The following is a 17473-nucleotide window of genomic DNA, read 5'->3' on the forward strand; positions in this document are numbered from 1 at the left end:
TCGCTGTTTGTCTGTGTGCCTGCATACTTGCATGTGCGTGACATGACATCCTGTGTGTGTGTGTGTGTGATGAGAGAGGATAGAAACCACTTTTAGACAGTTTGATATTCTTCATCCAAAGGGATGTTCAACACTGACCTTGAGCCCACGCCCCCCCCCCCCCCCCCCCCCGGCTGAGGGCCGTGATTTACAACCGGGGAGTAAAAAATAATTTGTCCAGATGGATTCTGCGCTGCCTAACCTGTAGATAACAAAGGTGACCCGACGTTAGATGCCGGCATGCATTACATCAAGCCAAAAGAACATCCTCCTTCTGTCCTCCTCTCCAAACATTCCCTTCCTTTTTTTTCTGTTCGCGGCTCATTTCTCAAACAGTATAGAAGCACAAATCCCACAAATCCGGAGGGGTTGCAGAAATTCCGATAAATCCGTCCCTGTACACTGTAACATGAAAAAGCGGAGCTCAGAGGTTTTTCAGGATAGTTTTTTGGAGGCCAGAGGGCCAGGAAGCCTTGTTAAGCAGGCTGAATGCAGGGTTGTTTGGCTTGGCGGTGAGTACCACATCCATCAGCCCTTCGTTACAGTAACCCACCCTTACAGTCACACATGTAAGAGGCCAAGCTACCCAAGCAATAGGGATCTAACTAGGCTCAACCCACACATGCATGTTCCTCCTGCCAAAACCTGCTATGGAACACTGTACACCATGAACGAGGCCAGTACAGTATAGGATAGAGGGGACTCGCAGATGCTAGATAGTAGATATTCCCTTTTTGTAGCCTTTTGTAGAGCTTTGAGAGCTATGTTTGAAAAGTACTTAAGTATTTTAGTACTTAACGGAGAAAGATACCCAAACTAAACCTGTCTAAACTCTCCCAAAAATCTGTTGGATATCAGAAACTCAGATTTTCAGATACTCTTCATCTGTTTTTATAACCACTTTGTCCTGACACTCAGATATGTGATACCCAATACCCTATAACCTACCCTGGCTGTCCAGTCTGTTTGTGCAATTAGCCTAGTACTCTACGTGTTCGTTTATTGAATGGCATGACAGAGATAGAAGAGTTGGCTACAGCCCATTCCCATTAGTCTCATAATGTCAGTCTGTGGTCTGTTGTAGTGTTGGTTTCGGTATGTCTCGTGGTGGGGCACCACTGTTTTGGATAAATAGACAGATTATAGGCCATACAGTACTACAGATGTAGGCTGTTAATTTGATCACTCTTATTTTACTTATGTAAATCCCAAACCTCTGCATTTTCCTGCGCCGTGGAAAATGTAGAGGTTTGTGATTTACATAAGTTCAATGAAATCTTGCACACACAGTATATTAACAGTATTGCACTTTTCATCTTTTTTCAAAAAACGTTTACCCAGCTAATAGCCTAACCACCGATCAAGCAACATTATGGACTAAACAGGATTATTTTGCTTCGATAATGCTGGTCAAATTAAGATCCAACATCTGTACTAACTGTTTATGGTCATTTGTCTCTAGGCTAAACATGACCCATTCTCTGAGATTCATCTTTATTTTCCCTCTCTCCCTCTTTTCTTTATCCCTCCTTCCTGCCCCTCTCTCTCCCTCCTGCCTTCTTTGTCTGGTTTCTCTCTCTCCCTGCTGCCTTCTCTGTATGGTTTCTCCATCTCTCTCCCTCTTGTCTTCTCTGTCTGGTTTCTCCCTCTCCCTCCTGTCTTCTCTGTCTTGTTTCTCCATCTCTCTTCCTCCTGTCTTCTCTGTCTGCTTTCTCCATCTCTCTCCCTGCTGCCTTCTCTGTCTGGTTTCTCCATCTCTCTCCCTCTTGTCTTCTCTGTCTGGTTTCTCCCTCTCCCTCCTGTCTTCTCTGTCTGGTTTCTCTCTCTCTCCCTCCTGTATTATCTGTCTGGTTTCTCTCTCTCCCCCTCCTGTATGCCCTGTCTGGTTTCTCCATCTCTCTCCCTCCTGTATTCTCTGTCTGGTTTCTCCATCTCTCTCCCTCCTGTCTTCTCTGTCTGGTTTCTCCATCTCTCTCCCTCCTGCCTTCTCTGTCTGGTTTCTCCATCTCTCTCCCTCCTGTCTTCTCTGTCTGTTTTCTCCATCTCTCTGTCTGGTTTCTCCATCTCTCTCCCTCCTGCCTTCTCTGTCTGGTTTCTCCATCTCTCTCCCTCCTGCCTTCTCTGTCTGGTTTCTCCATCTCTCTCCCTCCTGTCTTCTCTGTCTGGTTTTTCCATCTCTCTCCCTCCTGTCTTCTCTGTCTGGTTTCTCTCTCTCTCCCTCCTGCCTTCTCTGTCTGGTTTCTCCCCTGTCAACCTCTTTACATTCTTCTTTCTGTCTATCATCTTATCTATCGCTCATCTCTCATCCTAAATCCTCATTCTCTCTCTCTCTTGTCTCTATACCCACCCCCCTCTCTCTGTTTTCATCCCTCTCTCTCTCAACTTCCTTCTTCTTCTCCCCCTCTCTGTCTCAGACCCAGGTAATGACTCTGATGTGGATGCTACATCGTCGTGTTTCAGGGAGCAGGGACAGAGTTACCACGGTACTGTGAGCGTCACCCCATCGGGCGTCACATGTCAACGCTGGGACTCCCAGTTCCCCCATAACCACACCTACAGCCCGCAGAACTACAAGTGCAAGTGAGTGATGCCATTCAATACCCACATGGGTTTTCTTTTGTGTCTGTCACTGGTACGAGAAATATAGGGAAACGGACACATACAGTCATTTTATTACGTATGTCCACGTGGGAAGCCGCTATTTAACCGGTGTGTACGTATCTCTCTCTTACATCACAGAGACCTGAGAGAGAACTACTGTCGGAACCCAGATGGTGCAGAGATCCCATGGTGCTTCACTACAGATCCTAACCAGAGACTAGCCTTCTGCACCCATATACCCCGGTGTGAGACAGAGAACATCGACACAGAAGGTGAGACACAGTTTTGTTTTCCACATGCTCCTCCAACCCGGCACCGAAAGACTTTGATGGAAGGACTATTGTGTTGAGCATGCCAATTATTGATTCTACTGAGACACAACACCACACAGCAGACTGGCCCCATGCAATACATTAGAACCATCACCACCTTTATTCACTTAGTACACCCAGAATTACATGTTGTGTTATGGTTCTCCCACAGTAAACAGACTGAATAGACATCAACATTTACATTAATAATAATATTGAATTTACAAAAATCCACATGCAGTATTTACACATTAATCAGCAAAAAAGGTATATACATTTGAAGTCGGAAGTTTACATACACCTCAGCCAAACACATTTAAACTCAGTTTTTCACAATTCCTGACGTTTTGTCCTAGTAAAATATCCCTGTCTTAGGTCAGTTAGGATCACCACTTTATTTTAAGAATGTGAAATGTCAGAAAAATAGGAGAGAGAATGATTTATTTCAGCTTTTATTTCTTTCATCACATTCCCAGTGGGTCAGAAGTTTACATACACTCAAGTAGTATTTGGTAGCATTGTCTTTAAATTGTTTAACTTGGGTTAAACGTTTCGGATAGCCTTCCACAAGCTTCCCACAATAAGTTGGGTGAATTTTGGCCCATTCCTCCTGACAGAGCTGGTGCAACTGAGTCAGGTTTGTAGGCCTCCTTGCCCGCACACGCTTTTTCAGTTCTGCCCACACATTTTCTATAGGATTGAGGTCAGGGCTTTGTGATGGCCACTCCAATACCTTGACTTTGTTGTCCTTACGCCATTTTGCCACAACTTTGGAAGTATTTTTGGGGTCATTGTCCATTTGGAAGACCTATTTGCGACCAAACTTTAACTTCCTGACTGATGTCTTGAGATGTTGCTTCAATATATCCACATAATTATCCTCCCTCATGATACCATCTATTTTGTGAAGTGCACCAGTCCCTCCTGCAGCAAAGCACCACCACAACATGATGCTGCCACCCCCATGCTTCACGGTTGGGATGGTGTTCTTCGGCTTGCAAGTCTCCCCCTTTTTCCTCTAAACATAACGATGGTCATTATGGCCAAACAGTTCTATTTTGTTTCATCAGAACAGAGGACATTTCTCCAAAAAGTACGATCTTTGTCCCCATGTGCAGTTACAAACCGTAGTCTGACTTTTTTATGGCGGTTTTGGAGCAGTGGCTTCTTCCTTGCTGAGCGGCCTTTCAGGTTATGTCGATGGGTACAAAAGGATCTATATCCAAAGTAAAACGAGTCCTATGTTTCCTCCAGCATCTTCACAAGGTCCTTTGCTGTTGTTCTGGGATTGATTTGCACCTTTCGTACCAAAGTACGTTCATCTCTAGGAGACAGAACGCGTCTCCTTCCTGAGTGGTATGACGGCTGCTTGGTCCCATGGTGTTTATACTTGCGTACCATTGTTTGTACAGATGAACGTGGTACATTCAGGCGTTTGGAAATTGCTCCCAAGGATCAACCAGACTTGAGGAGGTCTACATTTTGTTTCTGAGGTCTTGGCTGATTTCTTTTGATTTTCCATTATGTCAAGCAAAGAGGCACTGAGTTTGAAGGTAGGCCTTGAAATATATCCACATGTACACCTCCAATTAGCCTATCAGAAGCTTCTAAAGCCATGACACCATTTTCTGGAATTTTCCAAGCTGTTTAAAGGCACAGTCAACTTAGTGTATGTAAACCTCTGACCCACTGGAATTGTGATGCATTGAATTATAAGTGAAATAATCTGTTTGTAAACAATTGTTGGAAAATTACTTGTGTCATGCACAAAGTAGATGTCTTAACAGACTTGTGAAAACTATAGTTTGTTAACAAGACATTTGTGGAGTGTTTGAAAAACGAGTTGTAATGACTCCAACCCTAGTAAATGTAAACTTCCGACTTCAACTGTATGTGCATGGTACGGATGTTTAAACAATATACTGTATGCTATGTGAATGACTAGATATGTGGTGTAATCGGGTGTATGGCTGCTATGTACCGAATTTGCAATTGACCTCTAAACTTCAGCTGCAATATATTGAGAATGAGCTGTGGTTGCTTACTGAAACAGACGACTGGCATTCTTTTGGGCATGTTTGGTTTTGGTTTGTTTGCCCTACAAATTCATTTTCCTCAAATTACAAGAAGAAACAAGAAATGGTCAGACAGCAATTCAACGTTTGCTGGAATTCTTTCTCACTCATACATGTCTATGCTTTGCATTTCAAAAGAGCTTTCTGGAGGAAAAGAGAGTGCTTTGGTCACTACAGGTACCTCTGGTTCCGCTTAGCAACAGCCGATACGGGGGAGAAATCTTCCTGGCTCTTTTATTCCATTTGGGAACCACCAATTACAGATTGGCACAACATGTTAAATAAATCCAAACCACAAATCCAGCCCGTTTCAACGTGATTTTTTTACAATGGCATCAATATCAGAATGTTGTCTCAGTGGACATACGCACACAAAAACATGTTGATTCAATGTACAATTGTAAGGCAACTAGCTGCAATAGGATTGTGAGTTTTGCTCAACAACATTTCTGTTGAACAAACTAACAATCCTATTGCAGCTGGTAGCCTAACAATTTTACGTTGAATCAACACGTTCTGTTCTACACTGTGGGTATAGCTGTGTGTGTGCGTGCGTTCGTGTCTGTGGGAGAGAGCGAAAGAGACTGTAGATGGTTATCTCAATAAACCACATATAGGGTCGGTTTAAGACTACTCCATGTTTTATTTTCTCCTTCTCTCTATCTCTGTCTGTCCCAGATTGTTATGAGGGCAATGGAGGGAATTACACAGGCAATTTATCCAAGACCAGATCAGGAATTCCCTGCGGACTCTGGGCAAATCATAGCAACAGGTACAGTAAACCTCATACATTACACACACAACTGGAACTTACCTCTCAATCCATATTCACATGAGAAAAAGTCAAACTATGGGTTCAAGCAATGTATGGGAAGGTTTCGTTGACATTCTTTCAAATTCTCTGGCTTTTTCGATTAACTGTTTATTGACGAGGTATTTCCCGTTGCTTAGAGAAAATCCCCTTGTAAATGAATAAATTTAAGCCGTGAAAACAAACAACGACAGGAAATCAGGGGCCCCACCCGGGTCAGTTCTGGGCCTGCTATTATTTTTCTAGCTGACAGAGAGGAAGCCTTACGGTGCTTCCAGAACTTCCAGAACACACCACCCTGGAGGGGGGCATAGTCTGCCCCTCTCTCCACATCCGTGTGCCCCCATACTAAAGTACCATAGCTAACGTTGGCCCTGGCTGTTAGAAATGCTTAATTTAAAGGAATTTAAAAGCCAAAATGGCAGCGACAGATGGACATGTGCCAGAGCTGACCCGTGACCCCAGGAAGTGCTTCCACGGCCCGGCAGATCAAAGCCAATCAGCTTCCCTCCTGGGCCCGCAGCCAGCGAGTCTGCCCCTCGCACAAGGTCAAGGGGTCAGCGCAGAAAAATGGCGTAAAGGTTACAGCTTGTTTAACATTGGCGGGGGAAGTGAAATTATCTTCACACTGGCTGACAAATCGGTTTCCCCCTCTCCTCACATTGTGTTTGTCTGAGGGTACCAGTCAATCCTGATCCAAGCCCTCCAACAAATTGATCACATCTAAAGATATTCCAATTATTTGAATGTATGAAACTGAAGGACTGGAATTGCTATTTCAACAAGACTAACGAAGGCATCTGTTTAGGCTCGGTTTAGTCTATGTGCAGTGAAGTATACGACCAGATCTTGAGTCCACGTTTCCAGTGTTTGGACTGTATCTTTGAGTTGAGTCTGTAGCTTCTTCCTTGTGATTGCTGGGATTGCATACTTTAATATTCCCCGGAGCACTCTCCACAAAACTGCTTTGCTTCCTTGTAAGGCCTCTGCATAGCTGGAACTCTGAGGATTCACTGCCCCGAAAGTATCAGCTGAGTCAAAGTTTCCAACCTGAATGCAGTTATGGCGTCAGACTTTTCCATGTGTATGTGTGCGTGTCCTCATACAGTATATGTGTATCTACAGTATGTGTCTCTGTGTGTGTGCTTCTGCATGTGTCCTCACATATGTTGTGTTTTCCAGTGGAGAATCCAGTGTGGGTCTGGAGAGGAACCTGTGTAGGAATCCAGACCAGGATAAGCACGGTCCCTGGTGTCACACTACAGACCCCTCTATCCCATGGGACTACTGCAAGCTCAAACGCTGTAAGAATACAAAACACTGTCTTCATCCAATCTGTCTCATCCCCTATACACTCCTACATCTAACCTACATCGACCTTACCCTTCATCCAACCTACATCGACCCTACATCTACCCTCAAACGCTGTAAGAATACAAAACACAGTCTTCATCCAATCTCTGTTTCATCCCCTATACACTCCTACATCGACCCTTCATCTATCCTACATCGACCATACATGTCAAGTAATCAATAATGGAGATGGTTACGTCAGCCATGCTCGTGTGGTGAGTAACATCGTCTTGTGTTTGCTCCCTGAGCTAGTGCCTAGGCTTTAGCTCAGACAGTTAATAGTATTGTCGTGCACAGGAGACCTGAGCTCCGACCAGTAGGTCTCATCGGCGGCCCAATCATCAGATGATGCTTCGTCTTCCGTTACTGAATGTCAGTTAAGAAAAGTCCAGTGAAAAGTCTAGCTACACTCATAACTCTGTATTGTTCACTCAATCTTATGGGACATCAACACAGCAATGATCTTAGTTCCATGAGTGTTACGTACGCCTCTAGGAAGAGGGAACGCAACACCCTGCTACAACTCAACTCCCCGTGGAGTGAAAGAGGTATGGGACTGTAGGTGCAAGTAAGGATGACAAAGGCAGAGATCGGTACCATTTACAGGGAATTTATTCCATCACATTGATATTTTTTGGGAAAAGGGGCTGGACGGAGCCAAAGCAAAGAAAGTAAATGTCAAAGCCCCCTCTCCTACCTTACCTGCCTACCCACTACCTACCTAACCTACCCTCTCCTACCTTACCTGCCTACCCACTACTTACCTAACCTACCCTCTCCTACCTTACCTGCCTACCCACAACTTACCTAACTAGCACCACCTGGCACACTAAGCCAAATTACAAGGGGTGGTCCGCCCAGGTCTTACCTAATGTGCATAGAGAGAGTATATACTACGGGTATATGTATGCCCTCGGGCCTCTTACCTAAGCACTCCCAAGGTGCCTTCCCCTTCCCCCCTGGGAACAAAAACAGAATAACACAAACAATTTCAATAATCAAAACCACTACATCCTATTGGCACACACACATCAGAACCAGCAGCTACACAATACTTAACAAAAACCTGTCTCTGAGCAACAACTAACACAGAATTTACCCATCAGCTCCCCAGCAACAATCAACACAGGATACAATCAACACAGGACACAATCAACACAGGATACAATCAACACAGGACACAATCAACACAGGACACAATCAACACAGGACACAATCAACACAGGACACAATCAACACAGGACACAATCAACACAGGACACAATCAACACAGGACACAATCAACACAGGACACAATCCTCTCCTTCAGCTCTATTCTCTCAGCAATCATCTCTCTTCTGAGCAAAATAACACGGCCTTATATTGCTTCAGAAGGAGTCTGTATTTGAAGACAGCTGTTTCCTGACGAAGGGGCGGGGTCAGCTCTCCAATCAGCTGCTTGGGGGAATTTCAGGAAGCCATCCTGTAACACACACATACATACGAATACACAAACCACAACACAGAAACTGGGGAACATAACAATGAGTAATACAGCTGTCGTTTTGTTTGTGACGTTTCCGTTGACGTGATTATTGCACATTTGTAACACTACGATGAATTACGTAGTCTAACGACTGAAATTTGCTGCAAAGCTTCACTTACTCACATCACTTGTTACAGTTATGTTATGACTTAGTGCAGTGATTTCATTTAGCTAGCTGGCACAGAATGGACACACTCTAACTCCCAACAGATGTCGAATCTCATCCAGACCGCTTTTATTATCTGCAAAGCCATTCACTGATTCAGAGTTTAGTGATTTGTTTTTGTTGTACCCTATATCATCTTGGCGGACTGTAATCAGTTCACATTGATGGGGAGCTTTTTCAAGTGGCCTCGCGGTTATATCTCTGTAATGTAAACATGTCGATCCGTAAAGTTTTTGGGAGCTTGACTGGAGGAAATGTATTTGCTGTGGGTTCAATTCAATATAGCCGCCCAACTGCAATGCAGATAGATGCAGAGATAATTTGAGCTAGGACTAAATGGTTGGAATAGTTTTGAAGAGGGGAGTTGAGGTTGCGTGCTTTGTATGTTAATGTTGAGTGAGTTCATGTGAAATAGGTCATGTCCTGTGTTTGTGAGGTCCGTGTGTTGAATTGTTGAATTGTTTTGTTTCAGGTGATAAGTCTCCGAACATCTCTGCCCACCCAAGAAGTGAGTGTCATATTAATGTAGCATTCTCTTGCTTACTATTCACCTTCTCTCTCTCTCTCTCTCTCTCTCTCTCTCTCTCTCTCCCTCTATTCCTAACTTTCTCTTATAGCTGTACAGTTTATTTATTACCAGGGTTCATGCTTGGCTGGATAACTGATCACTCCAGCTGCCGTTCAATGTAGTTGACCCTGGACTAGGTATACTCTCTTCTTCAGTAATAATAGAAAGTTAAAATATTTCCCCAGAGTCTAACCCAGAATTGTCTTCTCTCTTACCCCAAGGCATCTCTCTCGTGTCTAAGACATCCTGCTTCATCCACAAGACCACCCGGATTGTTGGAGGGGCCCAGGTCCACAAGGCTAAGGATGGTAGCTGGGTTGTCAGCATCCAGAAAGGGTAAGAGCCCTCCTCTACACAGGAACACCATCGCTGAATGCACAGGAACACCCCTACTAAGTTCACAGGAACTCCCCTACTGAATGCACAGGAACGCCACTATTGAATGCACAGGAACGCCACTATTGAATGCACAGGAACATCATTACTGAATGCACAGGAACATCACTACTGAATGCACAGGAACACCACTATTGAATGCACAGGAACGCCACTATTGAATGCACAGGAACATCACTATTGAATGCACAGGAACATCACTACTGAATGCACAGGAACAACGCTACTGAATGCACAGGAACATCACTACTGAATGCACAGGAACAACGCTACTGAATGCACAGGAACGCCACTACTGAATGCACAGGAACGCCACTATTGAATGCACAGGAACGCCACTATTGAATGCACAGGAACATCACTACTGAATGCACAGGAACTCCCCTACTGAATGCACAGGAACACCACTATTGAATGCACAGGAACGCCACTATTGAATGCACAGGAACATCACTACTGAATGCACAGGAACATCACTACTGAATGCACAGGAACAACGCTACTGAATGCACAGGAACATCACTACTGAATGCACAGGAACAACGCTACTGAATGCACAAGAACATCCCTACTGAATGCACAGGAACACCCCTACTGAATGCACAGGAACACCCCTACTGATTGCACAGGAACACCCCTACTGAATGCACAGGAACACCACTACGGAATGCACAGAAACACCACTACGGAATGCGTGACTAATCTGGGTTTGAACCCATGTCTCTTGCGCAGGACAGTGTTAGCCAATAGAGCTAAAAGGCATTAGCTATGGGAGCTAACGTGTCTTAGGTCAGCCAGCTGAGCTGGAGTCTAGGCATTGAGGTCTCAGGCCAAGTGACTCATCACATAAGCATGGTACACCTAGTTTGAGTCTTCTGTCGGTTTGCAAGGCAAACAAGTGCTCCTGCTTTATCATTTTACGCTAAACACTTTTCAGCAAAGTGCCATTTTGTTATTGCTCTGAAGATGAAGTCCTTAAAGTGTATTCGTTTTGGCAGCTCTATGTTTGTGCTAGAACACAGCTGTACATTCTTACAAAAAAGGGTTCCAAAAAGGTTCTTCAGCTGTCCCCGTAGGAGCACCCTTTTTGGTCCCAGGTACAACCCCTTTGGGTTCCATGTAGAACCCTCTGTGGAAAGGGTTCTACATGGAACCCATAAGGATTCTACCCTGAACCAAAAGTGTTCTACCTGGAACCAAAAATGGTTCTGCTTCTGAAGAACCCTTTTTAGGTTTTAGATGGCACCTTTCTTTTCTAAGAGTTTAGTGAACTTTGTCGTATGAAAGACTTAACATGCCCATGTGTTTTATGTGCTGTATCTGCATCCTTCTGTTCAAAGACAAATAGAGGGAAGACATGAATATAAAAACATTGATGGAAGTTGAAGACTCATGTAACATAGGCATGTTAAACTTGGACACTTGGAAAAAAAATGAAATAATAACAAAAAAACAAACCACAGAGACAAAATGATTGGCTGCTGAGCATATGCATTCTTCCATGTTCAAACTACCCATGTTACTGGATACTTCAACATCAATCAATATAGTTATGGTACTGTTTTTATCCGCTTTTTGCTCTGGAACCCTTTTCCATCTCTCATTACTTAGAGTCAAACTCTGTCAGTGGTGACCAAGCTTTTTTGAGCCAAGATCACTTTCTGAGTCAAAATGCAGGCTGAGATCTACCCCTCAGATTCAGTTTTAAATATGACTTTAAAAAACAAAACCCTATTCAACATGAACCTATTAAAAACAGTCCAAGGAATGCCTTGGAGATCGACCGGTCCAGGGGCGAATTGGCCATCTGGCAATTCTGGCAAATGCCACATGGGCTGGACCAGTTTTTGGTCGAAATGGACACATATTATCAAAAATAAAAACAGAAAAAGTGACATGGCCATCGGCCCATGGGCCTGTTAACAGATTTTTGTGCAATTCATTTTTTATACAGTGGCCCCTTTACCAAGATGGGCCAGCCCGGTTTTCTGATTGGCTGTGCTACAGTCACAAAAACTCATATTCAAAGTCAAACGCGGCATCAACAAAGAGACCTGCTCCTCCCCGGGTGAACATGTTGGTTTTTGCCCTAGCACTACCAACTCATCATAAAGCTGTGATTATTTCAACCAGCTGTGCAAAAACCAAAATGTGTCTCAGGACCGAGTTTGGGAAACCATGAGGTAGACAGCCAAGATCATGGATCATAAAAAACAAAAAGGGTGCTTATGAACGTAGAAAGAACATATTCTACATTGTCACCTCGCTCAAAATGTCCTATTTTGGGGGGGCGTCTAAAACCATGATTTGGTCAAACAGTAAAGTGCTTTACATTATCCTCATGAATCCTGTAGTGAAAGTGTCTGCCATGTGCCTGTTTTGCTGTGATGAGCGAGCCATCAGAGGAACAGTTATAGTGGTGAGTTGTATCTCCAGAAAGAGGAGCAGTTATAGTGGTTTGTTTTATCTCCAGACAGAGGAACAGTTATAGTGGTTTGTTTTATCTCCAGTGCTATTTTTTACATACAGTTGAAGTCGGAGGTTTACGTACACTTAGGTTGGAGTCATTAAAACTTGTTTTTCAACCACTCTACAAATTTCTTGTTAACAAACTATAGTTTTGTTAAGTCGGTTAGGACATCTACTTTGTGCATGACACAAGTCATTTTTCCAACAATTGTTTGCAAACAGATTATTTCACTCATAATTCACTGTATCACAATTCCAGTGGGTCAGAAGTTTACATACACTAAGTTGATTGTGCCTTTAAACAGGTTGGAAAATTCCAGAAAATTATGTCATGGCATTAGAAGCTTCTGATAGGCTAATTAACATAATTTCAGTCAATTGGAGGTGTACCTGTGGATGTATTTTAAGGCCTACCTTCAAACTCAGTGCCTCTTTGCTTGACATCATCAAAAATCAAAAGAAATCAGCCAAGACCTCCACAAGTCTGGTTCATCCTTGGGGGCAATTTCCAAACGCCTGAATGTACCACGTTCATCTGTACAAACAATGGTACGCAAGTATAAACACCATGGGACCACTCAGCCGTCATACCACAGGAAGGAGACGCGTTCTGTCTCCTAGAGATGAACGTACTTTGGTGCGAAAAGTACAGATCAATCCTAGAACAACAGCAAAGGACCTTGTGAAGATGCTGGAGGAAACAGGTACAAAAGTATCAATATCCACAGTAAAAATGAGTCAGGGTGTAGGGTGTGTTGGGTCAGGGTGTAGGGTGTGTTGGGTCAGGGTGTAGGGTGTGTTGGGTCAGGGTGTAGGGGGTATGGTGTGTTGGGTCAGGGTGTAGGGGGTATGGTGTGTTGGGTCAGGGTGTAGGGGGTATGGTGTGTTGGGTCAGGGTGTAGGGGGTAGGGTCAGGGTGTAGGGGGTTGGGTCAGGGTGTAGGGGGTTGGGTCAGGGTGTAGGGGGTTGGGTCAGGGTGTAGGGGGTAGGGTGTGTTGGGTCAGGGTGTAGGGGGTAGGGTGTGTTTGGTCAGGGTGTAGGGGTAGGGTGTGTTGGTGTCGGGGGTAGGGTGTGTTGGGTCAGGGTGTAGGGTGTGTTGGGTCAGGGTGTAGGGTGTGTTGGGTCATGGGGTAGGGTGTGTTGGGTCAGGGGGTAGGGTGTGTTGGGTCAGGGGGTAGGGTGTGTTGGGTCAGGGTGTGAGGGGTAGGGTGTGTTGGGTCAGGGTGTAGGGGGTTGGGTCAGGGTGTATAGGGGGTTGGGTCAGGGTGTATAGGGGGTAGGGGTGTTGGGTCAGGGTGTAGGGGGTATGGTGTGTTGGGTCAGGGTGTAGGGGGTAGGGTCAGGGTGTAGGGGGTAGGGTCAGGGTGTAGGGGGTTGGGTCAGGGTGTAGGGGGTAGGGTGTGTTGGGTCAGGGTGTAGGGGGTAGGGTGTGTTTGGTCAGGGTGTAGGGGGTAGGGTGTGTTGGGTCAGGGTGTAGGGGGTAGGGTGTGTTGGGTCAGGGTGTAGGGGGTAGGGTGTGTTGGGTCAGGGTGTAGAGGGTAGGGTGTGTTGGGTCAGGGTGTAGGGGGTAGGGTGTGTTGGGTCAGGGTGTAGGGGGTTGGGTCAGGGTGTATAGGGGGTTGGGTCAGGGTGTATAGGGGGTAGGGGTGTTGGGTCAGGGTGTAGGGGGTATGGTGTGTTGGGTCAAGGTGTAGGGGGTAGAGTCAGGGTGTAGGGGGTAGGGTCAGGGTGTAGGGGGTTGGGTCAGGGTGTAGGGGGTAGGGTGTGTTGGGTCAGGGTGTAGGGGTTAGGGTGTGTTTGGTCAGGGTGTAGGGGGTAGGGTGTGTTTGGTCAGGGTGTAGGGGGTAGGGTGTGTAGGGGGTAGGGTGTGTTTGGTCAGGGGTAGGGTGTAGAGGGTATGGTGTGTTGGGTCAGGGTGTGTTGGGTCAGGGTGTGTTTGGTCAGGGTGTAGGGGGTAGGGTGTGTTGGGTCAGGGTGTAGGGGGTAGGGTGTGTTGGGTCAGGGTGTTGGGGGTAGGGTGTGTTGGGTCAGGGTGTAGGGTGTGTTGGGTCAGGGTGTAGGGTGTGTTGGGTCAGGGTGTAAGGGGTAGGGTGTGTTGGGTCAGGGTGTAGGGGGTAGGGTGTGTTGGGTCAGGGTGTAGGGGGTAGGGTGTGTTGGGTCAGGGTGTAGGGTGTGTTGGGTCAGGGTGTAGGGTGTGTTGGGTCAGGGTGTAGGGGGTAGGGTGTGTTGGGTCAGGGTGTTGGGTCAGGGTGTAGGGGGTAGGGTGTGTTGGGTCAGGGTGTAGGGGGTAGGGTGTGTTGGGTCAGGGTGTAGGGTGTGTTGGGTCAGGGTGTAGGGTGTGTTGGGTCAGGGTGTAGGGGGTAGGGTGTGTTGGGTCAGGGTGTAGGGGGTAGGGTGTGTTGGGTCAGGGTGTAGGGGGTAGGGTGTGTTGGGTCAGGGTGTAGGGGGTATGGTGTGTTGGGTCAGGGTGTAGGGGGTAGGGTGTGTTGGGTCAGGGTGTAGGGGGTATGGTGTGTTGGGTCAGGGTGTTGGGGGTAGGGTGTGTTGGGTCAGGGTGTAGGGGGTAGGGTGTGTTGGGTCAGGGTGTAGGGGGTAGGGTGTGTTGGTGTAGGGGGTATGGTGTGTTTCTGCATAGCTGGTGGCCCGACGGGGAGGGGCTGAGTCGGTGACATGCGCTGTGATGTGGGCTGGTGTAGATAAAATACCAGAGACTAATTATTGTTCCTGTCCGACCCTGGACCTGTCGATCACGATCAACCTTTTGGTGATCTCTGCTCTGTGTTTATGCCAACGTTTCTATTGGTGACATGCAGGATAACGATCCATCTACTCCTCACAAGTTTCGTCCCAAATCTCAGCCTATTTGCACTACTTTTGACCAGAGTCCTATTGGCCCTAATCAAAGGTAGTGCACTAAATAGGGAATGGGGTGCTGTTTGAGACAGATCCATACACATTATGAAAGAATGTCCAGATGTTGAGGAGGACTGCAAGGTTTGACTGTATGACTTGACATGGATGGAAGAGGGCGGCAGACAGCCTAGCAGTTAGAGCGTTGGGCCGGTAACCGAAAGGCCAAGGTGGAAAATCTGTCTGTGTCGTTAAGCAAGGCACCTAACCCTAATTTCTCTTGGGTGCTTTACTCCTTTGACTGACCCTGTAAAACAACCCATTTCACTGCACCTGTGTGACTGTAAAACATATTTATTTTCTGTATTTTTTTATTAAGAGTTGGATACAGTACAAACAGCGTCTATAGAGCATGGGACTAAGCTCATCATGATGTCCTGTTCCCTACCCAGGAACACTCACTGGTGCGGGGGCTCGCTGATCCGAGAGGAATGGGTGCTGACGGATCAACAGTGCTTCTCCTCCTGGTAATCTCTCCATCCATCTTTTTCTCACTTTCTTTTTTCCCTCATTCAAAGCAGAGGTGAGAGACAGTAGGAGGCATAGGGAGAAGAAGAGAGAGAGGAGATAGATTTAATGGAAACAGAGTTAAAACAAAGACCTGGGGAGTCTGTATACTATGTTCTCTCTGCTTCTCTATCAGTTCTTTATTCTTCCTCTTCCTCCAACTCTGTCTCAATCTTTCCCTCTCCCTACTACTCTCTCCATCCCTCTGTCTGTCTATCTCCATCCCTCCCTCTTCCATCTACCTCCTTCTCTCTCTCCCTCTCTCCCTCTTCCCTTCCTCTCTTTTCCCCCAATCCAATTCTAAGTGAAGATGCAGCCTGCCCATATCCTGTTTATGATAAAGCTAGTGACAGACCCTCTACCCCAGCAGAGCTGAGATATGGCCCAGGATGCTCCAGCCTCTACAGATCTGTTTAACGTCTGGGCCCAGACCGTGTCACTGTGTCCAGATCTGCAATAGCAGTTTGAATGAAAAGCTCCTTGATCCATGTAATGTACTAATGGATGTATGGGCTTTAGATTATGTTTTTGCGTTTCACCCATTTTTTCAATAGGTTTTTGTTACTTTTTGCCGTTGTCTCAATCATAGTCCACCAGAAATATGAGGTTGGGCCAGGAGTTTTGTTTTCAAACAGTAGTCAGAATGTTTTTGAGCCCGAGTTATAGGCCATAACAAAGAATTGGCCAGTAATATTAATAATTTTAAAAAACGTGATTTGTATAGTGCTTTTCAAGAACCTAAAGACACTTTACAAAGGAACAGTGTCTGTGGTAAGTAATATTATGGTCAGGAAAACTCCTGTGCCTTATGATGACACACTGTAATAAGAGGGTCATTTAGAAGGAGCGTTTATTCAGTGAACTTACAATCACTTCATAGTCGTTTGAGAGACATTTTGGCAACAAATCAAACCAGGCCTCGTCCACAGATAATGAAAAGGCTTAAGTGCAGGAATCCAACTTTAAGATGAGTCTGTCAATCAGATAAGACCTGAACTGTTTCCTCCCCATCTAGACTGTGTTAAGCTCCTAACACATTCTTATCGTTCATGCTTGGTATTCTAGTGAGTGGTTTAGCTGTACTCCTAGTGAGTGGTTTAGCTGTACTCCTAGTGAGTGGTTTAGCTGTACTCCTAGTGAGTGGTTTAGCTGTACTCTTAGTGGGTGGTTTAGCTGTACTCCTAGTGAGCGGTTTAGCTGTACTCCTAGTGAGCGGTTTAGCTGTACTCCTAGTGAGTGGTTTAGCTGTACTCCTAGTGAGTGGTTTAGCTGTACTCCTAGTGAGTGGTTTAGCTGTACTCTTAGTGAGTGGTTTAGTTGTACTCCTAGTGAGTGGTTTATCTGTACTCCTAGTGAGTGGTTTAGCTGTACTCCTAGTGAGTGGTTTAGCTGTACTCCTAGTGAGTGGTTTAGCTGTACTCCTAGTGAGTGGTTTAGCTGTACTCCTAGTGAGTGGTTTAGCTGTACTCCTAGTGAGTGGTTTAGCTGTACTCCTAGTGAGTGGTTTAGCTGTACTCCTAGTGAGTGGTTTAGCTGTACTCCTAGTGAGTGGTTTAGCTGTACTCCTAGTGGGTGGTTTAGCTGTACTCCTAGTGGGTGGTTTAGCTGTACTCCTAGTGAGTGGTTTAGCTGTACTCCTAGTGGGTGGTTTAGCTGTACTCCTAGTGAGTGGTTTAGCTGTACTCCTAGTGAGTGGTTTAGCTGTACTCCTAGTGGGTGGTTTAGCTGTACTCTTAGTGAGT

The 17473-nt window shown here is 45.6% G+C and overlaps 1 protein-coding gene across 2 annotated transcripts in view; it reads left to right on the forward strand.

Annotated features, from left to right (window-relative positions):
- The window catches only part of LOC110501011 (hepatocyte growth factor), a 44854-nt gene that overhangs the window by 20953 nt on the left and 6428 nt on the right, over positions 1-17473 (forward strand). For both annotated transcript variants that reach the window (XM_090213657.1, XM_090213658.1), the window contains exons 8-14: positions 2454-2619; positions 2779-2912; positions 5705-5798; positions 7020-7141; positions 9354-9389; positions 9671-9785; positions 15617-15691. In XM_090213657.1, coding sequence (XP_090069783.1) covers positions 2454-2619; positions 2779-2912; positions 5705-5798; positions 7020-7141; positions 9354-9389; positions 9671-9785; positions 15617-15691 — 742 coding nt within the window. The remainder of the gene's footprint in view (positions 1-2453; positions 2620-2778; positions 2913-5704; positions 5799-7019; positions 7142-9353; positions 9390-9670; positions 9786-15616; positions 15692-17473) is intronic.

This window comes from Oncorhynchus mykiss, chromosome 21, assembly GCF_057628025.1.
Source record: "Oncorhynchus mykiss isolate SJ-2025 chromosome 21, ASM5762802v1, whole genome shotgun sequence".
Lineage (NCBI taxonomy): Eukaryota > Metazoa > Chordata > Actinopteri > Salmoniformes > Salmonidae > Oncorhynchus > Oncorhynchus mykiss.